This window comes from Oncorhynchus kisutch, unplaced genomic scaffold, assembly GCF_002021735.2.
Source record: "Oncorhynchus kisutch isolate 150728-3 unplaced genomic scaffold, Okis_V2 scaffold503, whole genome shotgun sequence".
NCBI classification, from domain to species: Eukaryota; Metazoa; Chordata; class Actinopteri; order Salmoniformes; family Salmonidae; genus Oncorhynchus; species Oncorhynchus kisutch.
This window is the reverse complement of record NW_022262448.1, coordinates 182,671-210,174: the sequence shown is the minus strand read 5'-3', so window position 1 is coordinate 210,174 and position 27,504 is coordinate 182,671. Positions and strand designations below refer to the sequence as shown.

Here is a 27,504-nt window from a genome sequence, read left to right as displayed (position 1 = left end):
ACCTCAATTACCTCAACTAACCGGTGCCCCTGCACATTGCCTGCCCCTGTATATAGTCTACACATTGACTCTGTCCCGGTACCCCCTGTATATAGCCTCCACATTGATTCTGTACCGGTACCCCCTGTATATAGCCTCCACATTGACTCTGTCCCGGTACCCCCTGTATATAGCCTCCACATTGACTCTGTCCTGGTACCCCCTGTATATAACCACCACATTGACTCTGTCCCGGTACCCCCTGTTTATAGCCTCCACATTGACTCTGTACTGGTACCCCCTGTATATAGCCTCCACATTGACTCTGTACTGGTACCCCCTGTATATAGCCTCCACATTGACTCTGTACTGGTACCCCCTGTATATAGCCTCCACATTGACTCTGTACCGTAATACCCTGTATATAGCCTCCACATTGACTCTGTACCGGTGATTTTAGTTGCTGTGTACGGTGTTTCCTAAGACACAATGGTGTGGCTGGCTTCCGGGTTAAGTGAGTAGTGTGTCAAGAAGCAGTGAGCTGTATAAAGAGAAGCATGTGTTGATTGATTAGTGAACATTTTTAATGAGTTAGATTTGAAAACAAACTTAACATCTACTACACATCTGCACATTAGGCAATTTCTGGTTCATTCAGTCAAACAAACATATATAATCCAATTTTAAAAACCACCTAGGTCTATAATGTATAATGTAACAATACACAGATGTATATAATTTTATGTCCACTAGTACCGTTCCACATTATATTTATATTCAGACAACAATATGTTCCATTAATCAAATCAGCACCTGTGTTTTCTCTGACATGGTGGAATAATACCGATGGGAACATTCATGAGGAAGTGAGTGTTCTTCATGTCCAAAAAATTGTCAACGTCATCAGAACATCATCATCAAATGTTCATAAACCTTTAGGATGAAGACTAGTATACACAACAACTCAATGAAACACAACAACGAAATTCATAACATTTCTAGGTTAAAATCAAGAAATGCACATTCTACTAATCTATTTAATAATTGTAATTTTAAAATATCCAAATCATATTTTTTTATATCAACATTTAATTTAAAAACTACCTCAAAAACATACATCAGTACACAGCCTCTATTCTGTCATGTGATTTCAGGTCCTCTGTCCAGGAAAGTATGTTAAGATTTCTCTCCAGAGTGTATTCTCTTCTTATGTTTGTTCAGGCTTCCTAACTGGGTAAAACTCTTTCCACAATGGGAGCAGTGGTGTGGCTTTTCCCCCGTGTGTATCATCTCATGTGATTTTAGGTCCTGTGATCTTGAAAATCTCTTTCCACAGTAGAAACATTGGAAAGGCTTTTCTTCTGTGTGTATTATATTATGGTTGTTCAGATTCCCTAACTGTATAAAACGCTTTCCACACTGGGAGCAGTGGTAAGGCTTTTCTCCTGAGTGTATTCTCTTATGTTTGTTCAGGGTCCCTAACTGGGTAAAACTCTTTCCACAATGGGAGCAGTGGTGTGGTTTATCCCCTGTGTGTTTCATCTCATGTGATTTTAGTTCCTGTGATCGTGAAAATCTCTTTCCACACTGGGAACATTGGAAAGGCTTTTCTCCTGTGTGTATTCCTTTATGCTTTTTCAGGTTCCCTAACAGGGTAAAACTCTTTCCACACTGGGAGCAGTGGTGTGGCTTTTCCCCTATGTGTGTCCTCTCATGCTGTTTCAGTTTCCATAAAAACTTATAACTCAAATTACACTGGGAGCAGTGGTGTCGTCTCCCTGGTTTGGGCGTCTCTGGGTCTGGTTCCCCTGAAGGACTCTTCTTTCGTCTGTCAGAGTGAGAGTCTGGTCTCTCTCCTGCCAAAGACAAGAGTATTTAGTTAAACAGAGAGACCTGAATGAAATCTGCTCTTCCTATGAGGTTTAATCCATTGCCCTGATGTAAAATATAGTGGCGCAGGAGGAGATGGCTGCTGTTAAACAGGCTCTTAACCAATTGTGTTATTGTGTGTGTTCTTTCACATTATTTGTAACTTAGTTTGTACATAATGTTTCTGTCACAGTCTATTGCTGCTCTTTAATTATTTGTTTGTATTCATCTATTTGCTACTTAACACTTATTTTTCTTAAAACTGCATTGCTGGTTAAGGGCTGGTTGTGTTCCTGTTGTATTCGGTACCTGTGACAAATAAAATCTGATTTGATGACTAGATCCCTCGTACATTTGGATCCTGGATGCCGATTGGTTAATAACAGTTCTTTCACATTATTTATAACATAATGTTTCTGCACACAGCAGTCTGATGCTGCTCTTTAATTTGTAGTTATTTTTATTCATCGATTTGTTACTTAACTATTCTTTTTCTGAAAACGGCATCGTTGTTTAAGGCCTTGTGGTATTCCTGTTGTATTCAGCAGATGTGACAAATAAAATCTGATTTGATGACTAGATGCCTCATTATTCAACTTTACATTTGGATCCTGGATGCCGATTGGTTAATAGCCATTAGTTATTCACAATACTACCCAGGTAATGGCGGTTACCAGTTCCATTTGAATCATTCCTACACATCCACTGTCCCACAGCCCAGCCAGGCAATGTATCAACTAATCTCCACTGTCCCACAGCCCAGCCAGGCAATGTATCAACTAATCTCCACTGTCCCACAGCCCAGCCAGGCAATGTATCAACTAATCTCCACTGTCCCACAGCCCAGCCAGGAAATGTATCAACTAATCTCCACTGTCCCACAGCCCAGCCAGGAAATGTATCAACTAATCTCCACTGTCCCACAGCCCAGCCAGGCAATGTATCAACTAATCTCCACTGTCCCAAAGCCCAGCCAGGCAATGTATCAACTAATCTCCACTGTCCCAAAGCCCAGCCAGGCAATGTATCAACTAATCTCCACTGTCCCACAGCCCAGCCAGGCAATGTATCAACTAATCTCCACTGTCCCAAAGCCCTGCCAGGCAATGTATCAACTAATCTCCACTGTCCCACAGCCCAGCCAGGCAATGTATCAACTAATCTCCACTGTCCCAAAGCCCAGCCAGGCAATGTATCAACTAATCTCCACTGTCCCAAAGCCCAGCCAGGCAATGTATCAACTAATCTCCACTGTCCCACAGCCCAGCCAGGCAATGTATCAACTAATCTCCACTGTCCCAAAGCCCAGCCAGGCAATGTATCAACTAATCTCCACTGTCCCACAGCCCAGCCAGGCAATGTATCAACTAATCTCCACTGTCCCACAGCCCAGCCAGGCAATGTATCAACTAATCTCCACTGTCCCACAGCCCAGCCAGGAAATGTATCAACTAATCTCCACTGTCCCACAGCCCAGCCAGGCAATGTATCAACTAATCTCCACTGTCCCACAGCCCAGCCAGGAAATGTATCAACTAATCTCCACTGTCCCACAGCCCAGCCAGGCAATGTATCAACTAATCGCCACTGTCCCACAGCCCAGCCAGGCAATGTATCAACTAATCTCCGCTGTCCCACAGCCCAGCCAGGCAATGTATCAACTAATCTCCACTGTCCCACAGCCCAGCCAGGCAATGTATCAACTAATCTCCACTGTCCCACAGCCCAGCCAGGCAATGTATCAACTAATCTCCACTGTCCCACAGCCCAGCCAGGCAATGTATCAACTAATCTCCACTGTCCCAAAGCCCAGCCAGGCAATGTATCAACTAATCTCCACTGTCCCACAGCCCAGCCAGGCAATGTATCAACTAATCTCCACTGTCCCACAGCCCAGCCAGGAAATGTATCAACTAATCTCCACTGTCCCACAGCCCAGCCAGGCAATGTATCAACTAATCTCCACTGTCCCACAGCCCAGCCAGGCAATGTATCAACTAATCTCCACTGTCCCACAGCCCAGCCAGGCAATGTATCAACTAATCTCCACTGTCCCACAGCCCAGCCAGGCAATGTATCAACTAATCTCCACTGTCCCACAGCCCAGCCAGGCAATGTATCAACTAATCTCCACTGTCCCACAGCCCAGCCAGGAAATGTATCAACTAATCTCCACTGTCCCACAGCCCAGCCAGGAAATGTATCAACTAATCTCCACTGTCCCACAGCCCAGCCAGGCAATGTATCAACTAATCTCCACTGTCCCAAAGCCCAGCCAGGCAATGTATCAACTAATCTCCACTGTCCCAAAGCCCAGCCAGGCAATGTATCAACTAATCTCCACTGTCCCACAGCCCAGCCAGGCAATGTATCAACTAATCTCCACTGTCCCAAAGCCCTGACAGGCAATGTATCAACTAATCTCCACTGTCCCACAGCCCAGCCAGGCAATGTATCAACTAATCTCCACTGTCCCAAAGCCCAGCCAGGCAATGTATCAACTAATCTCCACTGTCCCAAAGCCCAGCCAGGCAATGTATCAACTAATCTCCACTGTCCCACAGCCCAGCCAGGCAATGTATCAACTAATCTCCACTGTCCCAAAGCCCAGCCAGGCAATGTATCAACTAATCTCCACTGTCCCACAGCCCAGCCAGGCAATGTATCAACTAATCTCCACTGTCCCACAGCCCAGCCAGGCAATGTATCAACTAATCTCCACTGTCCCACAGCCCAGCCAGGAAATGTATCAACTAATCTCCACTGTCCCACAGCCCAGCCAGGCAATGTATCAACTAATCTCCACTGTCCCACAGCCCAGCCAGGAAATGTATCAACTAATCTCCACTGTCCCACAGCCCAGCCAGGCAATGTATCAACTAATCTCCACTGTCCCACAGCCCAGCCAGGAAATGTATCAACTAATCTCCACTGTCCCACAGCCCAGCCAGGCAATGTATCAACTAATCGCCACTGTCCCACAGCCCAGCCAGGCAATGTATCAACTAATCTCCGCTGTCCCACAGCCCAGCCAGGCAATGTATCAACTAATCTCCACTGTCCCACAGCCCAGCCAGGCAATGTATCAACTAATCTCCACTGTCCCACAGCCCAGCCAGGCAATGTATCAACTAATCTCCACTGTCCCACAGCCCAGCCAGGCAATGTATCAACTAATCTCCACTGTCCCAAAGCCCAGCCAGGCAATGTATCAACTAATCTCCACTGTCCCACAGCCCAGCCAGGCAATGTATCAACTAATCTCCACTGTCCCACAGCCCAGCCAGGAAATGTATCAACTAATCTCCACTGTCCCACAGCCCAGCCAGGCAATGTATCAACTAATCTCCACTGTCCCACAGCCCAGCCAGGCAATGTATCAACTAATCTCCACTGTCCCACAGCCCAGCCAGGCAATGTATCAACTAATCTCAGCCATTTTGTAAAATAAAATATGTATAGAACTTATTTTGAACATTTATTATCGAATAGAAATGTTTTATGTAAATCTCCCTTCAATTACTATAATGACACCTAGTGGCCAAGTGGGTTAAGATGGGGTTAGAGTGTTTTATGTAAATCTCCCTTCAATTACTATAATGACACCTAGTGGCCAAGTGGGTTAAGATGGGGTTAGAATGGTACATAATGGGGTTAAGATGGGGTTAGAATGGTACATACGGGTTAAGATGGGGTTAGAGTGGTACATACATGGTTAGGATGGGGTTAGAATGGTACATAAAGGGGGTAAGATGGGGTTAGAATGGCACCTAAAGGGATAAAGATGTGGTTAGAATGGTACATAAATGGGTTAAGAAGAGGCTAGAATGGTACATAAAGGGGTCAATATGGGGTTGGAATGGTACATAAAGGGTAAAGACGAGGCTGAAACTGTAAATAAAGGGGTTAAGATGGGGCTAGAATGGTACATAAATGGGCTAAGATGGGGCTAGAATGGTACACGAAGGGATTAAGATGGGGCTAGAATGGTACATAAAGAGGCTAAGATGGGGTTCGAATGGTACATAAAGGAGTTAAGATGGGGCTGGAATGGTACATAAATAGGTTACGAGGGGGCTAGACTGGTACATAAAGGGGTTACACTGGGGCTATAATGGTACATAAATAGGTTACGGGGGGGTTAGAGTGGTACATAAAGTGATTAAGGTGGGGTTAGAATGGTACATAGGGGGTTAAGATGGGGATGTACAGGTACATAAAGGGGTTAGAATGGGGTTAGAACGGTACATACATGGGTTAAGATGGGGATATACTGGTACATACGAGGTAAAGGTGGGGTTAGAGTGGTACATATGGGGTTAAGATTGGGATATACTGGTACATAATGGGTTAAGATTGGGGTTAGAAGGGTACATAAAGGGGTTAATATGGGGATATACTGGTACATAAATGTGTTAAAATGGGGTTCGAATGTTAGATACTGGGTTAGGATGGGGATATACTGGTACATGAGGGGTTAAGATGGGGTTAGAGTGGTACATAAATGGTTAAGATGGGATTAGAATGGTACATAAATGGGTTAAGATGGGGTTATAATGGTACATAAAGGGTTAAGATGGGGTTAGAATGGTACATAAGGGGTTAAGCTTGGGCTTCAGTTGAACAGTGATTAGAACAGGTGATAGGAGCCTACTGGAAGATGGATAAAGACAGTTTTCAACAGTTCTTCATAGATTTATACCTTTTTGCATTTGTGGATATAAACCTTTAGATTTACAGTTTATTTCACCATTTTACCCTCATCATTTGTGTGCCCTTTTTGAGTTTGTTTTACTATCAGTATGTTTACTAGTATGTTTACTAGTATGTTTACTGGTATGTTTACTGGTATGTTTACTAGTATGTTTACTAGTATGTTTACTAGTATGTTTACATGCACACTAATACTTTGATATTAAACTGATTATGGCAGAAGGCAGAGTAAACATCAGTCATGTAAACACCCTTACTCTGCTCATCTTAAACACCCTTACTCTGCTCATCTTAAACACCTTACTCTGCTCATCTTAAACACCCTTACTCTGCTCATCTTAAACACCTTACTCTGCTCATCTTAAACACCTTACTCTGCTCATCTTAAACACCTTACTCTGCTCATCTTAAATCTAAAACACCTTACTCTGCTCATCTTAAACACCTTACTCTGCTCTTCTTAAACACCTTACTCTGCTCTTCTTAAACACCTTACTCTGCTCTTCTTAAACACCTTACTCTGCTCTTCTTAAACACCTTACTCTGCTCTTCTTAAACACCTTACTCTGCTCTTCTTAAACACCTTTGCTCTTCTTAAACACCTTACTCTGCTCTTCTTAAACACCTTACTCTGCTCATCTTAAACACCTTACTCTGCTCTTCTTAAACACCTTACTCTGCTCTTCTTAAACACCTTACTCTGCTCTTCTTAAACACCTTACTCTGCTCTTCTTAAACACCTTACTCTGCTCTTCTTAAACACCTTACTCTGCTCTTCTTAAACACCTTACTCTGCTCTTCTTAAACACCTTACTCTGCTCTTCTTAAACACCTTACTCTGCTCTTCTTAAACACCTTACTCTGCTCTTCTTAAACACCTTACTCTGCTCTTCTTAAACACCTTACTCTGCTCATCTTAAACACCTTACTCTGCTCATCTTAAACACCTTACTCTGCTCATCTTAAACACCTTACTCTGCTCATCTTAAACACCTTACTCTGCTCATCTTAAACACCTTACTCTGCTCATCTTAAACACCTTACTCTGCTCATCTTAAATCTTAAACACCTTACTCTGCTCATCTTAAACACCTTACTCTGCTCATCTTAAATCTTAAACACCTTACTCTGCTCATCTTAAATTGACAATAAGGTCGAAATCAAAGTAAGCATACACCGATTAAAACACATGATATTCAGGGCCTACCGAGTGGCGCAGCAGTCTATTTTATTTATTTATTTAACCTTAATTTAACTATGCAAGTCAGTTAACTTCTTATGGCTGCAGGGGCAGTATTGAGTAGCTTGGATGAAAGGTGCCCAGAGTAAACGGCCTGCTCCTCAGTCCCAGTTACTAATATATGCATATGATTGATAGTATTGGATAGAAAACACTCTGAAGTTTCTAAAACTGTTTGAATGATGTCTGTGAGTATAACAGAACTCATATGGCAGGCAAAAACCTGAGGAGAAATCCAAACAGGAAGTGAGAAATCTGAGGTTGGTAGGTTTTCAACACAGTTCCCATTGAAATCCCCTTGAGATATGAATGACGTTGCACTTCCTAGGGCTTCCACTAGATGTCAACAGTCTATAGAAATTTGAATGAGGCTTCTACTGTGTTGTGGGACTGAATAAGAACAGAATGAACAGGTGTCAGTCATTTTCTGGTCACGCGCATTCGACATGTTAAGAACAAATTCTCATTTACAATGACGGCCTAGGAACAGTGGGTTAACCGCCTTGTTCAAGGGCAGAACGACAGATTTTGTACCTTGTCAGCTCGGGGATTCGATCTGGCAAAACATTCCGGTTACTGGCCCAACACTCTAACCACTCTAAGCTACCTGCCGCCCTGGTCGAAGGTAATCGTGATAATTAGGACCTTATTCTGCGTACACACCAATTAGCACAAGTGAAGTGAGTTCAGAATGTATCCATATGAGTCATTTTCACATAAAAACAATATGCTTCACAAAAATAACAGTTTTATTTTGATGCCATCAGGAAGACTGAATTCAGATGTGTCCATGTCAACAAGATAATTACAGCCATTTTGATATCAGAAAGGTAATGAACATTCTAGAATCTGAATGGTTCCAGAATCTGAATGGTTCCAGAATCTGAATTGGTTCCAGAATCTGAATTGGTTCCAGAATCTGAATTGGTTCCAGAATCTGAATTGGTTCCAGAATCTGAATTGGTTCCAGAATCTGAATTGGTTCCAGAATCTGAATTGGTTCCAGAATCTGAATTGGTTCCATGCCTGATGTCAGTGTATATTCCTTTTGTTGTTGTTGTCAGTGCCCTGATTTATGTTGCACACTTCCTTCTGCATTCCCCCTCATAAACATCCTGCCCCCCCCTTTACATCTTCCCTGCCTACTGTACCCATGTGGAAGAGGTAAGTTATTGCACAATTGTCCCATGACAATCATACACCTAAACTCAGCAACTGTGTTTATTTTCAGCAAACTTAACATGTAAATATTTGTATGAACATAACAAGATTCATCAACTGAGACATAAACGGAACAAGTTCCACAGACGTGACTAACAGAAATTGAATAATGTGTCCCTGAACAAAGGGGGGGGGGGGGTAAAATCAAAAGTAACAGTCAGTATCTGGTTTGGCCACCAGCTGCATTAAGTACTGCAGTGCATCTCCTCCTCATGGACTGCACCAGATTTGCCAGTTCTTGCTGTGAGATGTTACCCCACTCTTCCACCAAGGCACCTGCAAGTTCCCGGACATTTCTGGGGGAAATGGCCCTAGCCCTCACCCTCCAATCCAACAGATCCCAGACGTGCTCAATGGGATTGAGATCTGGGCTCTTCGCTGGTCATGGCAGAACACTGACATTCCTGTCTTGCAGGAAATCACGCACAGAACGAGCAGAATGGCTGGTGGCATTGTCATGTCAGGATGAGCCTGCAGGAAGGGTACCACATGAGGGAGGAGGATGTCTTCCCTGTAACGCACAGCGTTGAGATTGCCTGCAATGACAACAAGCTCAGTCCGATGATGCTGTGACACACCGCCCTAGACCATGACGGACCCTCCATCTCCAAATCGATCCCGTACTAGAGTACAGGCCTCAGTGTAACGCTCATTCCTTCAACGATAAACGCAAATCCGACCATCACCCCTGAATAGACAAAACTGCAACTCGTTAGCGAAGAACACTTTTTGCTAGTCCTGTTTGGTCCAGCGACGGTGGGTTTGTGCCCATAGGCGATGTTGTTACCGGTGATGTCTAGTTAGGACCTGCCTAACAGGCCGACAAGACCTCAGTCTAGCCTCTCTCAGCCTATTGCGGACAGTCTGAGCACTGATGGAGGGATTGCGTGTTCCTGGTGTAACTCGGGCAGTGATTGTTGCCATCCTGTACCTGTCCCACAGGTGTGATGTCCTAGTAATACCATCCAGTGGACTCCTAACCCTATTAATACCATCCAGTGGACTCCTAACCCTATTAATACCATACAGTGGACTCCTAGTAATACCATCCAGTGGACTCCTATTAATACCATCCAGTGGACTCCTATTAATACCATACAGTGGACTCCTATTAATACCATACAGTGGACTCCTATTAATACCATACAGTGGACTCCTAGTCATACCATACAGTGGACTCCTAGTCATACCATACAGTGGACTCCTAGTCATACCATACAGTGGACTCCTAGTCATACCATACAGTGGACTCCTAGTCATACCATACAGTGGACTCCTAGTCATACCATACAGTGGACTCCTAGTCATACCATACAGTGGACTCCTAGTCATACCATACAGTGGACTCCTAGTCATACCATACAGTGGACTCCTAGTCATACCATACAGTGGACTCCTAGTCATACCATACAGTGGACTCCTAGTCATACCATACAGTGGACTCCTAGTCATACCATACAGTGGACTCCTAGTAATACCATCCAGTAGACTCCTAGTAATACTATCCAGTAGACTCCTAGTAATACCATACAGTGGACTCCTAAGCCTATAGGTCTATATTAATTGCCCTGGCATCACCCAGTGGGAGGTTTATTTATCTCTACACTATTATCCGAACCAGCACTGTTTCTCATGGGCCTTTTCGGACAGATTTCTTTTTAAAATTAATTTATCCACTATCTTAATAATGGAGGGTAATTTCATTAATCCACTGTCAACGATGGAGGGAAATTTGATTCATACACTGTCTTAACGATGGAGGGAAATTTGATTTCCAGTTTTTAAGCAATTTTTTTTCCCCCGAAATGATTGACGAGAAAAGTATGGTTCAACCCATCTCACCGCACACCCATTTGCCATGTCTTGAAATAAGAAGATAGACGGATTAAAAGTTGTACATAGAGTTGACAGTCCATAATGTTCCATTGCCTGTAACGGAGTTGAGTTCCAGAGCCCACAGCGTTCCATTGCCTATTACGGAGTTGCGTTTCAGAGCCCACAGCGTTCCATTGTCTATAACGGAGTTGAGTTCCAGAGTCCACAGCGTTCCATTGTCTATAACGGAGTTGAGTTCCAGAGACCACAGCGTTCTATTGTCTATAACAGAGTTGAGTTCCAGAGTCCACAGCGTTCCATTGTCTATAACGGAGTTGAGTTCCAGAGTCCACAGCGTTCCATTGTCTATAACGGAGTTGAGTTCCAGAGTCCACAGCGTTCCATTGTCTATAACGGAGTTGAGTTCCAGAGACCACAGCGTTCCTTATAAGTGGCTATTTTAGGTCGTCAGATTAGCCCAAATGCTAATTTCTCAGCCAATCACAGACACTCACAGGTTTGAATGAAAAACATGGAATGTATCTAAATGACTGTTCAAAACACATTTGTAAACACAAATTTGAAAAAAAAATGTGTACAGATGTTTTAATATCTGCGTATCTTGGGGAATTTAAAACATTAACTTGTGTTACAAAAGGTTAAGAAAAGAAACAGTGTTTGACAGAAATGGTCATTTTTACATAATTTCCAACATGGGGAATGCTGGTGCTTTTAGACTGAGCAAACATATGGAAGTGTTTTAAGATGGTGATGCCATTGATCATTTAGCAATTTGCAACAACATTTTTATTTATTTATGTGCAAGCCAGTTAATAAGAACAAATTCTTATTTTACAATGACAGCCTACCCCAAGCAGACCCTCCCCTAACTCCGGGAGACGCTGGGCCAATTGTGTGCCGCCCTATGGGACACACATTTAACCCCTTATTTCTGTTGGCACAAAACTAACTACATCGGATTTTCCTTGTCTTGATTCTGTTCTCTTCATTATTGGAAGTCAGACATGAGTTGATTTTTGATTGAATGTGATGTCAAGCAAAGCACTACAGAAAGAGATATTCAGATGTTTACAAATGTTGTGAAAAAATGTAACAGGAAGCATTTGATCCATAAACGTTTTGTTGGTCGCCAGCCACTATTTGTAGTTTAACTTTTCCTACAGTACAGAACTAATGCCCCTTTAAAACCACACATCGGTTCAACAACTGCAGAGTTTGTACACCTGTGATTTTAAGATATTACTCACTGTTGTTAGTCAGATCTCCTGTCTCCTCTACTTCTTCCTCCTCCAATGTGACAGTAATCTCCCCCACTTCCTTCATTCCAAAAACGTCTTCCTCTTCTTTCACTGTGACAGTCATCTCCCCCTCTTTCTCTTCCTCTTCTTTTACTGTAACATCCTCCTCCTCTTTCACTCTGAACGCGTCTTCATCTTCTGTCAATTTAACGTCTTTCTCTTCTTCTTTCACTGTAACAGCCTCAACCTCTGTTTCTTGTTTTACGGTGACATCCTCTTCTTCCTTCTCCTCTTTCACGACAATGTTCAGCCCCAGAGTGTCTTTCTCCGTCCAGCAGACCTCCTCTTCTTTAACAGGAGGAGAGTAGCTTAGTGAACTCATGGTCTGGGATGTTAGCTAGTTAGCATTAGTGACTAGACTAGCACTGCTAATTTACCCAGCTAGCTAGCTAACAACAACGTAAATATTAAATTGAGTAACTAACCAGGAGATACGACAAGTGTGTTTAAAACACAGTGGCTAATATACAACGAAAGCATTTAAAGATCTGCAATTTTATCGTCTATGTTGGCTAGAAAGCTACCGAGGTGAATAACTCGCTTTTGTTGTTTGAAGAAGCGTCCCGTCCATTAGATTATACGTCACACCGGCAGCATTGCCATGAAACAGGCACGTCGCCACCTGGTGGCTGGGAGGGTAACAGTCAAGGCACATTTAATTTGATTTTGAGACACTTAATTCGATTTTTCATTCATTTATTTATATAATATTATTATATTGAGACGTACAAAGAAAAGCATGTGTCGATTAGCGAATATCTTTAATGAGTGAGAATTTAAAACAATTTACTCCTGCACATTTAGAAAATCAAACAAACAGATAATATCCTAATGAGTTAGCAGCTAGGTTAGCTAGCTCCTACACGGTGTAACAGTACTGAGTAGGTCCCAACTGCCCCTACACGGTGTAACAGTACTGAGTAGGTCCAAACTGCTCCTACACGGTGTAACAGTACTGAGTAGGTCCAAACTGCCCCTACACGGTGTAACAGTACTGAGTAGGTCCAAACTGCTCCTACACGGTGTAACAGTACTGAGTAGGTCCAAACTGCTCCTACACGGTGTAACAGTACTGAGTAGGTCCAAACTGCTCCTACACGGTGTAACAGTACTGAGTAGGTCCAAACTGCTCCTACACGGTGTAACAGTACTGAGTAGGTCCAAACTGCCCCTACACGGTGTAACAGTACTGAGTAGGTCCAAACTGCCCCTACACGGTGTAACAGTACTGAGTAGGTCCAAACTGCTCCTACACGGTGTAACAGTACTGAGTAGGTCCAAACTGCTCCTACACGGTGTAACAGTACTGAGTAGGTCCAAACTGCTCCTACACGGTGTAACAGTACTGAGTAGGTCCAAACTGCTCCTACACGGTGTAACAGTACTGAGTAGGTCCAAACTGCCCCTACACGGTGTAACAGTACTGAGTAGGTCCAAACTGCTCCTACACGGTGTAACAGTACTGAGTAGGTCCAAACTGCTCCTACACGGTGTAACAGTACTGAGTAGGTCCAAACTGCTCCTACACGGTGTAACAGTACTGAGTAGGTCCAAACTGCCCCTACACGGTGTAACAGTACTGAGTAGGTCCAAACTGCTCCTACACGGTGTAACAGTACTGAGTAGGTCCAAACTGCTCCTACACGGTGTAACAGTACTGAGTAGGTCCAAACTGCCCCTACACGGTGTAACAGTACTGAGTAGGTCCAAACTGCCCCTACACGGTGTAACAGTACTGAGTAGGTCCAAACTGCTCCTACACGGTGTAACAGTACTGAGTAGGTCCAAACTGCTCCTACACGGTGTAACAGTACTGAGTAGGTCCAAACTGCTCCTACACGGTGTAACAGTACTGAGTAGGTCCAAACTGCTCCTACACGGTGTAACAGTACTGAGTAGGTCCAAACTGCATGGTGTTACAGAACCAACCCAACAGATGTGTCTACTACAAAGAATACTAACCAATGTGGTGTGTGGAGGCCAACTTATTGTTAATGTGTGTTCTGTTCTAAACTGGGAACAAACTAAAGAAGCAAACTCATTTAAATAAAAGGTCAAAGGCTGTCAAAACCCTCCTGATGTTCTGACTGACACATTGTGTTGTCTACCTTCCAGCCACCCATCCTTTCACCCACTCAGAAGAGCTCTCCTGATGTTCTGACTGACACGTTGTGTTGTCTACCTTCCAGCCATCCATCCTTTCACCCACTCAGAAGAGCTCTCCTGATGTTCTGACTGACACGTTGTGTTGTCTACCTTCCAGCCATCCATCCTTTCACCCACTCAGAAGAGCTCTCCTGATGTTCTGACTGACACGTTGTGTTGTCTACCTTCCAGCCATCCATTCACCTACTCAGAAGAGCTCATTTCTGTAAGTACATAGATGGACAGTTGAAGTCGGAAGTTAACATACACCTTAGCCAAATTCATTTAAACTCAGTTTCTCACAATTCCTGACATTTAATCCTAGTAAATATTCTTTGTCTTAGGTCAGTTAGGATGACCACTTTATTTTAAGAATGTGAAATGTCAAAATAATAGTAGAGAGAATTATTTATTTCCCAGTGGGTCAGAAGTTTACATACACTCAATTAGTATTTTGTATCATTGCCTTTAAATTGTTTAACTTGGGTCAAACGTTTAGGGTAACCTTCCAAAAGCTTCCCACAATAAGTTGGGTGAATTTTGGCCCATTCCTCCTGTCAGAGCTGGTGTAACTGAGTCAGGTTTGTAGGCCTCCTTGCTCGCACACACATTTTCAGTTCTCCCCACAAATGTTCTATAGGATTGAGGTCAAGGCTTTGTGATGGCCACACAACATCTCCACCCCGCTGATCCTCAACACTGGTGCTCCACAAGGGTGCGCTCTGAGCCCTCTCCTGTACTCCCTGTTCACCCACGACTGCGTGGCCACGCACGCCTCCAACTCAATCATCAAGTTTGCGGACGACACAACAGTGGTAGGCTTGATTACCAACAACGACGAGACGGCCTACAGGGAGGAGGTGAGGGCCCTCGGAGTGTGGTGCCAGGAAAATAACCTCACACTCAACGTCAACAAAACTAAGGAGATGATTGTGGACTTCAGGAAACAGCAGAGGGAACACCCCCTATCCACATCGATGGAACAGTAGTGGAGAGGGTAGTAAGTTTTAAGTTCCTCGGCGTACACATCACAGACAAACTGAACTGATCCACCCACACAGACAGCATCGTGAAGAAGGCGCAGCAGCGCCTCTTCAACCTCAGGAGGCTGAAGAAATTCGGCTTGTCACCAAAAGCACTCACACACTTCTACAGATGCACAATCGAGAGCATCCTGTCGGGCTGTATCACCGCCTGGTACGGCAACTGCTCCGCCCACAACCGTAAGGCTCTCCAGAGGGTAGTGAGGTCTGCACAACGCATCACCGGGGGCAAACTACCTGCCCTCCAGAACACCTACACCACCCGATGTCACAGGAAGGCCATAAAGATCATCAAGGACAACAACCACCCGAGCCACTGCCTGTGGCTGATGGTGATTTGATTTCCAATACCTTGACTTTGTTGTCCTTAAGCCAAGTATACTTGGGGTCATTGTCCATTTGGAAGACCCATTTGCAATCAAGCTTTAACTTCCTGACTGATGTCTTGAGATGTTGCTTTAATATATCCACATAATTTTCTATTTCACACATTTTCTATGGGATTGAGGTCAGGGCTTTGTGATGGCCACTCCAATACCTTGACATTGTTGTCCTTAAGCCATTTTGCCACAACTTTTGTAAGTATGCTTGGGGTCATTGTCCATTTGGAAGACCCATTTGCAATCAAGCTTTAACTTCCTGACTGATGTCTTGAGATGTTGCTTTAATATATCCACATAATTTTCTATTTCACACATTTTCTATGGGATTGAGGTCAGGGCTTTGTGATGGCCACTGATTTGATTTCCAATACCTTGACTTTGTTGTCCTTAAGCCAAGTATGCTTGGGGTAATTGTCCATTTGGAAGACCCATTTGCGACCAAGCTTTAACTTCCTGACTGATATCTTGATATCTTTTTCCATCCTCATGATGTCATCTATGTTGTGAAGTGCACCAGACCCTCCTGCAGCAAAGCACCCCCGCAACATGATGCTGCCACCCCCGTGTTTCACGGTTGGGATGGTGTTCTCCGGCTTGCAAGACCCCCCCCTTTTTTTCCCTCCAAACATAACGATGGGCATTATGGCCAAACAATTCTATTTTTGTTTCATCAGACCAGAGGACATTTCCCCAAAAAGTACGATCTTTGTCCCCATGTGCAGTTGCAAACCATAGTCTGGCTCTTTTATGGTGGTTTTGGAGCAGTGGCTTTTTCCTTGCTGAGCGGCCTTTCAGGTTATGTCGCTATAGGACTTGCTTTACTGTGTATATAGATACTTTTGTACCTGTTTCCTCCAGCATCTTCACAAAGTCTTTTGCTGTCGTTCTGGGATTGATTTGCACTTTTCGCACCAAAGTACATTCATCACTAGGAGACAGAAAGCGTCTCCTTCCTGAGAAGTATGACGGCTGTGTGGTCTCATGGTGTTTATACTTGCGTACTATTGTTTGTACAGATAAACGTGGTACCTTCAGGTGTTTGGAAATTGCTCCCAAGGATGAACCAGACTTGTGGAGGTCTACAATGTTTTTCCTGAGATCTTGGCTGATTTCTTTTGATTTTCCCATGATATCAAGCAAAGAAGCACTGAGTTTGAAGGTAGGCCTGGAAATACAGAAGCTTCTAAAGCCATGACATCATTTTCTGGAATGTATCAAGCTGTTTAAAGGCACAGTCAACTTAGTGTATGTAAACTTCTGACCCACTGGAATTGTGAAACAGTGAATTACAAATGAAATAATCTGTAACTTGTGTCATGCACAAAGTAGATGTCCTAACCGACTTGCCAAAACTATAGTTTGTTAACAAGAAATGTGTGGAGTGGATGAAAAACTAGTTTTAATGACCTCAACCTAAGTGTCTGTAAACTTCGGACTTCAACTGTATGTTTATTTATTCTCCCTTTTGTACTTTAACTATTTGCACATTGTTTCAACACTGTATATATAAACATAATATGACATTTGTAATGTCTTTATTCTTTTGGAACTTCTGTGATTGTAATATTTACTGTTAATATCTTATTGTTTATTTCACTTCACTTTTGCTAATGATCTATTTCAGCTGCTTTGGTAATGTTAACATGAATTAAAATTAAATTGAGAGAGAGACACAGTAGAGAGAGAGAGAGACACAGTAGAGAGAGAGAGAGAGACACAGTAGAGAGAGAGAGAGACACAGTAGAGAGAGAGAGAGACACAGTAGAGAGAGAGAGAGACACAGTAGAGAGAGAGAGACACAGTAGAGAGAGAGAGACACAGTAGAGAGAGAGAGACACAGAGAGAGAGAGAGACACAGTAGAGAGAGAGAGACACAGTAGAGAGAGAGAGAGACACAGTAGAGAGAGAGAGACACAGTAGAGAGAGAGAGACACAGTAGAGAGAGAGAGACAGTAGAGAGAGAGAGAGACAGTAGAGAGAGAGAGACACAGTAGAGAGAGAGAGAGACACAGTAGAGAGAGAGAGAGACACAGTAGAGAGAGAGAGACACAGTAGAGAGAGAGAGACACAGTAGAGAGAGAGAGAGACACAGTAGAGAGAGAGAGACACAGTAGAGAGAGAGAGACACAGTAGAGAGAGAGACACAGTAGAGAGAGAGAGAGACACAGTAGAGAGAGAGAGAGACACAGTAGAGAGAGAGAGACACAGTAGAGAGAGAGAGAGACACAGTAGAGAGAGAGAGAGACACAGTAGAGAGAGAGAGAGAGACACAGTAGAGAGAGAGAGACAAATTTGACCCCAATTCCCTACCGTGGAATATGTGTCAACAGTAACCTTGGGAAAATCCTCTGCATTATCATTAACAGCAGACTCGTACATTTTCTCAATGAAAACAATGTACTGAGCAAATGTCAAATTGGCTTTTTACCAAATTACCGTACAACAGACCATGTATTCACCCTGCACACCCTAATTGACAACCAAACAAACCAAAACAAAGGCAAAGTCTTCTCATGCTTTGTTGATTTCAAAAAAAGCCTTCGACTCAATTTGGCATGAGGGTCTGCTATACAAACTGATGGAAAGTGGTGTTGGGGGTAAAACATACAACATTATAAGAACTATTTGCACAACACAACAACACTGACATAATATGACATTATTATTATTATTATTATTATTATTATTATTGTTGACTTTTTATTGTTTTATAGTGAATGTCCAACAGAATTAATACATATTCATTGTTCCTTTCATTCAGATAAAAATGTTGCATTAATCAAATGTGTTTTACAATCAGCACCTGTATTTTCTCTAACACAGTGGACTGTTGGGAACATTCAAGAGGTCGTGAATGTTCTTCGTGTTAACAACATCATCACATCTTTAGCTTGGAGACTAGAACACAAATTAACTCAATCGAAACCAAAAACAACTACGTTTCTCGAGGTTTCAAGGTCAGAATCAAGAAATACACACAATATTCATCCAATTTACATTTTAAAATATCTAAATCATGTCATTAATAACATCTAAGGGTTCTAACATGTATCCAATCTATCAAAGTGTAGAATCAAAACAACAAAAAAACATTTTAAAATTATAATCTGATTTTAGACATAATCCTGTCTCAGACACTAAAACAGGTCTATTCTAGAGAACGATTTAATATCAACAATATGATTTAATGTGGCATAAAACAACAGTCAAACATCAGTCAGAACACTGTGACTCATCAGAACACAGTGACTCATCAGAACACGGTGACTCATCAGAACACAGTGACTCATCAGAACACTGTGACTCATCAGAACACAGTGACTCATCAGAACACAGTGACTCATCAGAACACTGTGACTCATCAGAACACAGCCTGGGAATGGGAACATGGGTAAGGCTTCACTCAAGAGTGCATTGTCTTCTTATGTTTGTTCAGGCTCCCTAAATGGGAAAAATCCTTTCCACACAGGGCGCAATGATAAGGTTTCTCCCCGGTGTGTGTCCTCTCATGTGATTTTAGTTCCTGTGATCGTGAAAATCTCTTTCCACAATGGGGACAGGGGTAAGGCTTTTCTCCTGTGTGTGTCCTCTCATGTGATTTTAGGTCCTGTGATCGTGAAAATGTCTTTCCGCAATGGGCACAGTGGTAAGGCTTTTCTCCGGTGTGGATTCTATTATGTTTGTTCAGGCTCCCTAACAGCGAAAAACTCTTTTTACACTGGGAGCAGTGGTATGGTTTCTCCCCTGTGTGTGTCCTCTCGTGTGATTTTAGTTCCTGTGGTCTTGAAAATCTCTTTTCACATAGGGCACAGGGGTAAGGCGTTTCTCCTGTGTGTATTCTCTTATGAGTGTTCAGGCTCGCTAACTGCGTAAAACTTTTTTCACACTGGGAGCAGTGGTATGGTTTCTCCCCTGTGTGTGTCCTCTCATGTGATTTTAGCTGCTGTGCTCGTGTAAATCTCTTTCCACAATGGGAACATTGGAAAGGCTTTTCTCCTGTGTGTTTCCTTTCATGCTCTTTTAGGTTACCTAACAACCTAAAACTCTGTCCACAATGGGAACAGCGGTAAGGTTTTTCTCCTGTGTGCATTCTATTATGTTTGTTCAGGCTCCATAAATGAGTAAAACACTTTCCACACTGGGAACAGAGATACGTTTTCTCCCTTGTGTGTGTCCTCTGATGCATTTTTAGGTTCTGTGATCGGGAAAATCTCTTTCCACACTGGGAACATTGGAAAGGCTTTTCTTCTGTGTGTTTCCTTTCATGCTCTTTTTGGTAAGCTAACTGGGCAAAACCTTTTCCACACACGGAGCAATGGTAGGGTTTCTCCCCTGTGTGCGTCCTCTCGTGCTCCTTCAGCTTATCCAACAACCTAAAATTCTTTCCACAGTGGGAGCAGTGGTAAGGCTTTTCTCCTGTGTGTATTCTACTATGTTTTTTTAGGTTCTGTGATCGTGAAAATCTCTTTCCACACTGGGAGCAGTGGAAAGGCTTGTGTCCTGTGTGTGCCCTCTCATGCTTTTTTAGGTTCAATGACAACTTAAAACTCTTATTACACTTGGAGCAGTCGAGTCGTCTCACTGGTTTGGGAGTCTCCGGGTCTGGTTCCTCTGAAGGACTCTTACTGCTGTCAGAGTGACAGACTGGTCTCTCTCCTGCCAAAGACAGAGTATTTGGTTAAAACAGAGAGACCTGGATGAAACCTCCACATGATAAAACTGTCTTCCTATAAGGTTTAATCTAGACTAGATCCTTCATTATAAAACAGTACACTTGGAACATGAATGCCGATTGGTTAATAGCCACTAGTTATTCACAATACTACCCGGGTAATGGCTGTTAACCCATTATGTACCATTCTAGTAACAACCCAACAATTAACCACTAGCTGTCATTATAGCAAGTAAATGTTGGAAACAAACATTCTAGCCCCATCTTAACCCCTTATGTACCATTCTAACCCCATCTTAACCCCTTATGTACCATTCTAGTAACAAACCAACAATTAGCCACTATCTTTGCATTATAGCAGGTAAAGGGAGATTACATATGAATAAATACATATTTTCATACATTTCTATTGAATAATAAACCAGAATAGGTTCTATACATATTGTCTGTACCTATACAAAATTCAGAGGTCAGAGGTCAGATAGCAAGGTTTAGAACAAGTCCCTTCTGTTACAAACCAAACGCTGGACTAGAAACATGGGGTAATAATGTTGAGTTTATTTTTTCCAGTGGAGATTAGTTTATAAATTGCCTGGCTGGGCTGTGGGACAGTGGAGATTAGTTTATAAATTGCCTGGCTGGGCAGTGGGACAGTGGAGATTAGTTTATAAATTGCCTGGCTGGGCTGTGGGACAGTGGAGATTAGTTTATAAATTGCCTGGCTGGGCAGTGGGACAGTGGAGATTAGTTTATAAATTGCCTGGCTGGGCTGTGGGACAGTGGAGATTAGTTTATAAATTGCCTGGCTGGGCTGTGGGACAGTGGAGATTAGTTGATGAATTTCCTGGCTGGGCTGTGGGGCTGTGGGACAGTGGAGATCAGTTGATGAGCATAGCTCAGCACAGTAGATGAGAGTATAGCTCAGCACAGTAGAGGAGAGTATAGCTCAGCACAGTAGAGGAGAGTATAGCTCAGTACAGTACAGTAGATTATAGCTCAGTACAGTACAGTAGAGTACAGTACAGTATAGCAGAGTATAGTGCAGTACAGTACAGTAGAGTATAGCTCAGTACAGTAGAGTATAGCTAAGTACAGTAGAGTATAGCTCAGCACAGTACATTATAGCTCAGCACAGTGGAGTATAGCTCAGTACAGTAGAGTATAGCTCAGTACAATACAGCCGAGTATAGCTCAGTACAATACAGCCGAGTATAGCTCAGCACAGTAGAGTATAGCTCAGTACAGTAGAGTATAGCTCAGTACAGTAGAGTATAGCTCAGTACAGTAGAGTATAGCTCAGTACAGTAAATGGATGGACAGACCAGTGAGCTGCCAGTCACTATAGACAGACCAGTGAGCTGCTAGTCACCATGGACAGACCAGTGAGCTGATAGTCACTATGGACTATCAGCTCAGTCACCATGGACAGACCAGTGAGCTGCCAGTCACCATGGACAGACCAGTGAGCTGATAGTCACTATGGACAGACCAGTGAGCTGCCAGTCACCATGGACAGACCAGTGAGCTGACAGTCACCATGGACAGACCAGTGAGCTGACAGTCACCATGGACAGACCAGTGAGCTGCCAGTCACTATGGACAAACCAGTCACTATGGACAGACCAGTCACCATGGACAGACCAGTGAGCTGACAGTCACTACGGACAGACAAGTCACTATGGACAGACCAGTCACCATGGACAGACCAGTGAGCTGCCAGTCACTATGGACAGACCAGTGAGCTGACAGTCACTACGGACAGACAAGTCACTATGGACAGACCAGTCACTATGGACAGACCAGTCACTATGGACAGACCAGTGAGCTGATAGTCACTATGGACAGACCAGTGAGCTGACAGTCACTACGGACAGACAAGTCACTATGGACAGACCAGTGAGCTGACAGTCACTACGGACAGACCAGTCACTATGGACATACCAGTGAGCTTCCAGTCACTATGGACAGACCAGTCACTATGGACATACCAGTGAGCTGCCAGTCACTATGGACAGACCAGTCACTATGGACAGACCAGTCACTATGGACAGACCAGTGAGCTGCCAGTCACCACGGACAGACCAGTGAGCTGCCAGTCACTACGGACAGACCAGTGAGCTGCCAGTCACTACGGACAGACCAGTGAGCTGCCAGTCACTACGGACAGACCAGTGAGCTGCCAGTCACTATGGACAGACCAGTGAGCTGCCAGTCACTACGGACAGACCAGTGAGCTGCCAGTCACTATGGACAGACCAGTCACCACGGACAGACCAGTGAGCTGCCAGTCACTACGGACAGACCAGTGAGCTGCCAGTCACTACGGACAGACCAGTGAGCTGCCAGTCACTATGGACAGACCAGTCACCACGGACAGACCAGTGAGCTGCCAGTCACTATGGACAGACCAGTGAGCTGCCAGTCACTACGGACAGACCAGTGAGCTGCCAGTCACTATGGACAGACCAGTCACCACGGACAGACCAGTGAGCTGCCAGTCACTACGGACAGACCAGTGAGCTGCCAGTCACCATGGACAGACCAGTGAGCTGCCAGTCACTACGGACAGACCAGTGAGCTGCCAGTCACTACGGAGAGACCAGTGAGCTGCCAGTCACTATGGACAGACCAGTGAGCTGCCAGTCACTACGGACAGACCAGTGAGCTGCCAGTCACCATCTGAATTAGGCCCACAGAATTAAACCTAGGAGGAGCAGCTTTGAATGTCTGGTGGCTTAACGTTGGGCCCAAGCTAGCTAGCTAACCAGCTTGTTTGTGCAGAGCAGCAACATAATTTAAAAAACGCCTCCCACCTTTTTGTAGTTAACAAATCCAATGTGAAACGTTTAACTGTAGTGTCCTTATCGATCATTAAAAAAGTGCATCCATTCTTGTCTAATTAAACACCTCTCTCCCTGATTTAAGAATCACGCTTGTAAAGTTGTCAGTAGGCTACAGGGTGGTTCCCAAACTGTGGGGCACGACCCCCCCCCAGGGGCACGAGGGGTCAGTTGGGGACTAAAAGTGGTCCTTGTCAATAGAGCTGTATGGTTTGTTGAACTTTGAAATCAATGGTTTCTGTCAGGCAAACATTTTAAGTGAGTCTCAGCACAATTAAATCTAATAATGTATATTTATCTTCCAGAGATGATAGTCTATAATGTTCCATAGGGTTCTATAGCGTTCCATAGTGTTCTATAGTGTTCTATAGTGTTCTATAGTGTTCCATAGTGTTCTATAGTGTTCTATAGTGTTCTATATTTGCACATTCTTCCATTGCAAAACTACCATTCCAGTATTTTACTTGCTATATTGTATTTACTTTGCCAGCATGGCCTTTTTTGCCTTTACCTCCCTTCTCAACACATTTGCTCACATTGTATATAGACTTGTTAATACTGTATTATTGACTGTATGTTTGTTTTACTCCATGTGTAACTCTGTGTCATTGTATCTGTCGAACTGCTTTGCTTTATCTTGGCCAGGTCGCAATTGTAAATGAGAACTTGTTCTCAACTTGCCTACCTGGTTAAATAAAGGTAAAATAAATAAATATAGGGTTCCATAGCATTCCATAGTGTTCCATAGTGTTCTATAGTGTTCTATAGTGTTCCATAGCATTCCATAGCGTTCCATGATAGTATAAAGCACTAAATGAACCTCAGTTAGTGCTAAACACGGTTGCTAGAATCTGGACTAGAACTAGAACATTTGATCATATTACTCCAGTGCTAGCCTCTCTACACTGGCTTCCTGTTAAGGCAAGGGCTGATTTCAAGGTTTTACTGCTAACCTACAAAGCATTACATGGGCTTGCTCCTACCTATCTTTCCGATTTGGTCCAGCTGTACATACCTACACGTACGCTACGGTCACAAGATGCAGGCCCCCTTACTGTCCCTAGAATGTCTACGCAAACAGCTGGAGGCAGGGCTTTCTCCTACAGAGCTCCATTTTTATGGAACGGTCTGCCTACCCATGTCAGAGACGCAAACTCGGTCTCAACCTTTAAGTCTTTACTGAAGACTCATCTCTTCAGTGGGTCATATGATTGAGTATAGTCTGGCCCAGGAGTGTGAACGGAAAGGCTCTGGAGCAACGAACCGACCTTGCTGTCTCTGCCTGGCCGGTTCCCCTCTCTCCACTGGGATTCTCTGCCTCTAACCCTATTACAGGGGCTGAGTCACTGGCTAAGTGGTGCTCTTCCATGCCGTTCCTAGGAGGGGTGTCACTTGAGTGGGTTGAGGCACTGACGTGGTCTTCCTGTCCGGGTTGGCTACAGGGTGGTTCTTTTTTTTAAACCTTTATTTAACTAGGCAAGTCAGTTAAGAACAAATTCTTATTTTCAATGACGGCCTAGGAACAGTGGGTTAACTGCCTGATCAGGGGCAGAACAACAGATTTGTACCTTGTCAGCTCGGGGATTTGAACTCGCAACCTTCCGGTTACTAGTCCAACGCTCTAACCACTAGGCTACCCTGCCCCCCCTTGGGTTGTGCCGTGGCGGAAATCTTTTTGGGCTATACTTGGCCTTGTCTCAGGATGGTAAATTGGTGGTTGAAGATATCCCTCTAGTGGTGTGGGGGCTGTGCTTTGGCAAAGTGGGTGGGGTTATATCCTGCCTGTATGGCCCTGTCTGGGGGTATTGTCAGACGGGCCACAGTGTCTCCCGACCCCTCCTGTCTCAGCCTCCAGTATTTATGCTGCAGTAGTTTATGTGTCGGGGGGCTGGGGTCAGTCTGTTATATCTGGAGTATTTCTCCTGTCTTATCCGGTGTCCTGTGTGAATTTAAGTATGCTCTCTCTAATTCTCTCTCTCTTTCTTTCCCTCTTTCCGAGGACCAGAGCCCTAGGACCATGCCTCAGGACTACATGGCCTAATGACTCCTTGCTGTCCCCAGTCCACCTGGCAGTGCTGCTGCTCCAGATCAAACTGTTCTGCCTGCGGCTATGGAACCCTGACCTGTTCACCGGACGTGCTACAGGTCCCAGAACTGCTGTTTTCAACTCTCTAGTGACAGCAGTAGCGGTAGAGATACTCTGAATGATAGGCTATGAAAAGCAAACTGACATTTACTCCTGAGGTGCTGACCTGTTGCACCCTCGACAACTACTGTGATTATTATTATTTGACCCTGCTGGTCATTTTGGAACATTTGAACATCTAGGCCATGTTCTGTTATAATCTCCACCCGGCACAGCCAGAAGAGGACTGGCCACCCCCCCATAGCCTGGTACCTCTCTACCCAGTACAGCCAGAAGAGGACTGGCCACCCCTCATAGCCTGGTTCCTCTCTAGGTTTCTTCCTATGTTCTGGCCTTTCTAGGGAGATTTTCCTCGCCACCATGCTTCTACACCTGCATTGCTTGCTGTTTGGGGTTTTAGGCTGGGTTTCTGTACAGCACTTTGAGATATCAGCTGATGTAAGAAGGGTATTATAAATACATTTGATTTGATTGATTAACGTTTTATTGGCCACCCCGTCTATTTGTAGCTTTCACAAAGATATTACTCACTGTTGTTAATCAGATCTCCTGTCTCCTCTTCTTCTTCCAATGTGACAGTAATCTCCCCCAATTCCTTCATTCCAAAAACGTCTTCCTCTTCTTTCACTGTGGCAGTCATCTCCCCCTCCTCCCCCTCTTTCTCTTCCTCCTCTTTTACTGTAACATCCTCCTCCTCTTTCACTCTGAACGCGTCTTCATCTTCTTTCACTGTAACAGCCTCAACCTCTGTTTCTTGTTTTACGGTGACATCCTCTTCTTCCTTCTCCTCTTTCACGACAATGTTCAGCCCCAGAGTGTCTTTCTCCGTCCAGCAGACCTCCTCTTTAGAAGTGGGGGAGTCGTTTCGTGAGCTCATGGTTGGGATGTTAGCTAGTCAGCTAGCTAGTTAGTTAGTTAGTGACAAGACTAGCACTACTGCTAATTTACCCAGCTAGCTAGCTGACTAAAAACAACGTAGATATTTAATGAAATGGTGTAACTAGCTAGTAGATACGACAAGTGTGTTTAAAACACAGTCGCTAATATACAACGAAAGCTTTTAAAGATCTGCTATGTTGGCTAGAAAGCTACCGAGGTGAATAACTCGCTGGCGTTGTTTGAAGAAGCGTCCCGTCCATTAGATTATACGTCACACCGGCAGCATTGCCCTGAAACAGGCACGTCGCCACCTGCTGGCTGGGAGGGTAACAGTCAAGGGATTTTATATTAATTTTATTTTGAGACACTTAATTAGATTTGGATACAAAAGTTTGGATACACCGACTCATTCCAGGGTTTTCTTTATTTATTTAATAGTGAAGACATCAAAATTATGAAATAACACATATGGGATCATGTAGTAACCAAAACAAGTGTTAAACCAAGTGTTAAATCAAAATATATTTTATATTTGAGATTTTTCAAAGTAGCCACCCTTTGCCACTCTTGGCTTGTGGATAATTCCCCAGTAGCTTGTGGATGATTCCCCAGTAGCTTGTGGAGGATTCCCCAGTGGCTTGTGGATGATTCCCCAGTAGCTTGTGGAGGATTCCCCAGTAGCTGGTGGAGGATTCCCCAGTAGCTGGTGGATAATTCCCCAGTAGCTTGTGGATAATTCCCCAGTAGCTTGTGGACAATTCCGCAGTAGCTTGTGGATGATTCCCCAGTAGCTTGTGGAGGATTCCCCAGTAGCTGGTGGATAATTCCCCAGTAGCTTGTGGATAATTCCCCAGTAGCTTGTGGATGATTCCCCAGTAGCTTGTGTATGATTCCCCAGTAGCTTGTGGAGGATTCCCCAGTAGCTTGTGGATAATTCCCCAGTAGCTTGTGGATAATTCCCCAGTAGTTTGTGGAGGATTCCCCAGTAGCTTGTGGATAATTCCGCAGTAGCTTGTGGTGGAATCCCCAGTAGCTTGTGGAGGATTCCCAAGTAGCTTGTGGATGATTCCCCAGTAGCATCCTGAATATTAAGGCTATACTCCATGTTATACACACACACAGACACTCAACCATGACACTCAACCATGCAAACTGGCTGGGTTATTCTTTATTTCAGACATCACACATTATAGTCTTACTCTAATCCAGACATCGTACACACTCTCACTAAATCACATCC

General features: G+C 43.8%; 1 protein-coding gene across 4 annotated transcripts; it reads right to left on the bottom strand.

Moving 5' to 3' along the window:
• Window positions 1–541: 541 nt before the first annotated feature.
• LOC116360822 (zinc finger protein 883-like) lies at window positions 542–26,530 on the bottom strand. 4 transcript variants are annotated; one of them, XM_031815704.1, is made up of 3 exons: window positions 26,106–26,526; window positions 12,106–12,318; window positions 542–1,835 (listed from the first exon to the last, which is right to left on the bottom strand). In XM_031815704.1, the coding sequence occupies exons 1-3, from the start codon at window positions 26,260–26,262 to the stop codon at window positions 1,156–1,158; spliced, it is 1,050 nt and encodes a 349-aa protein (XP_031671564.1). In that variant the 5' UTR covers window positions 26,263–26,526; the 3' UTR covers window positions 542–1,155. The 4 variants fall into 4 exon arrangements, with proteins under 4 accessions (XP_031671564.1, XP_031671563.1, XP_031671562.1 ...); XM_031815703.1 differs by having other exon boundaries at window positions 12,106–12,436; window positions 26,224–26,525; XM_031815702.1 differs by lacking the exon at window positions 26,106–26,526 and having other exon boundaries at window positions 12,106–12,788.
• Window positions 26,531–27,504: the final 974 nt, after the last annotated feature.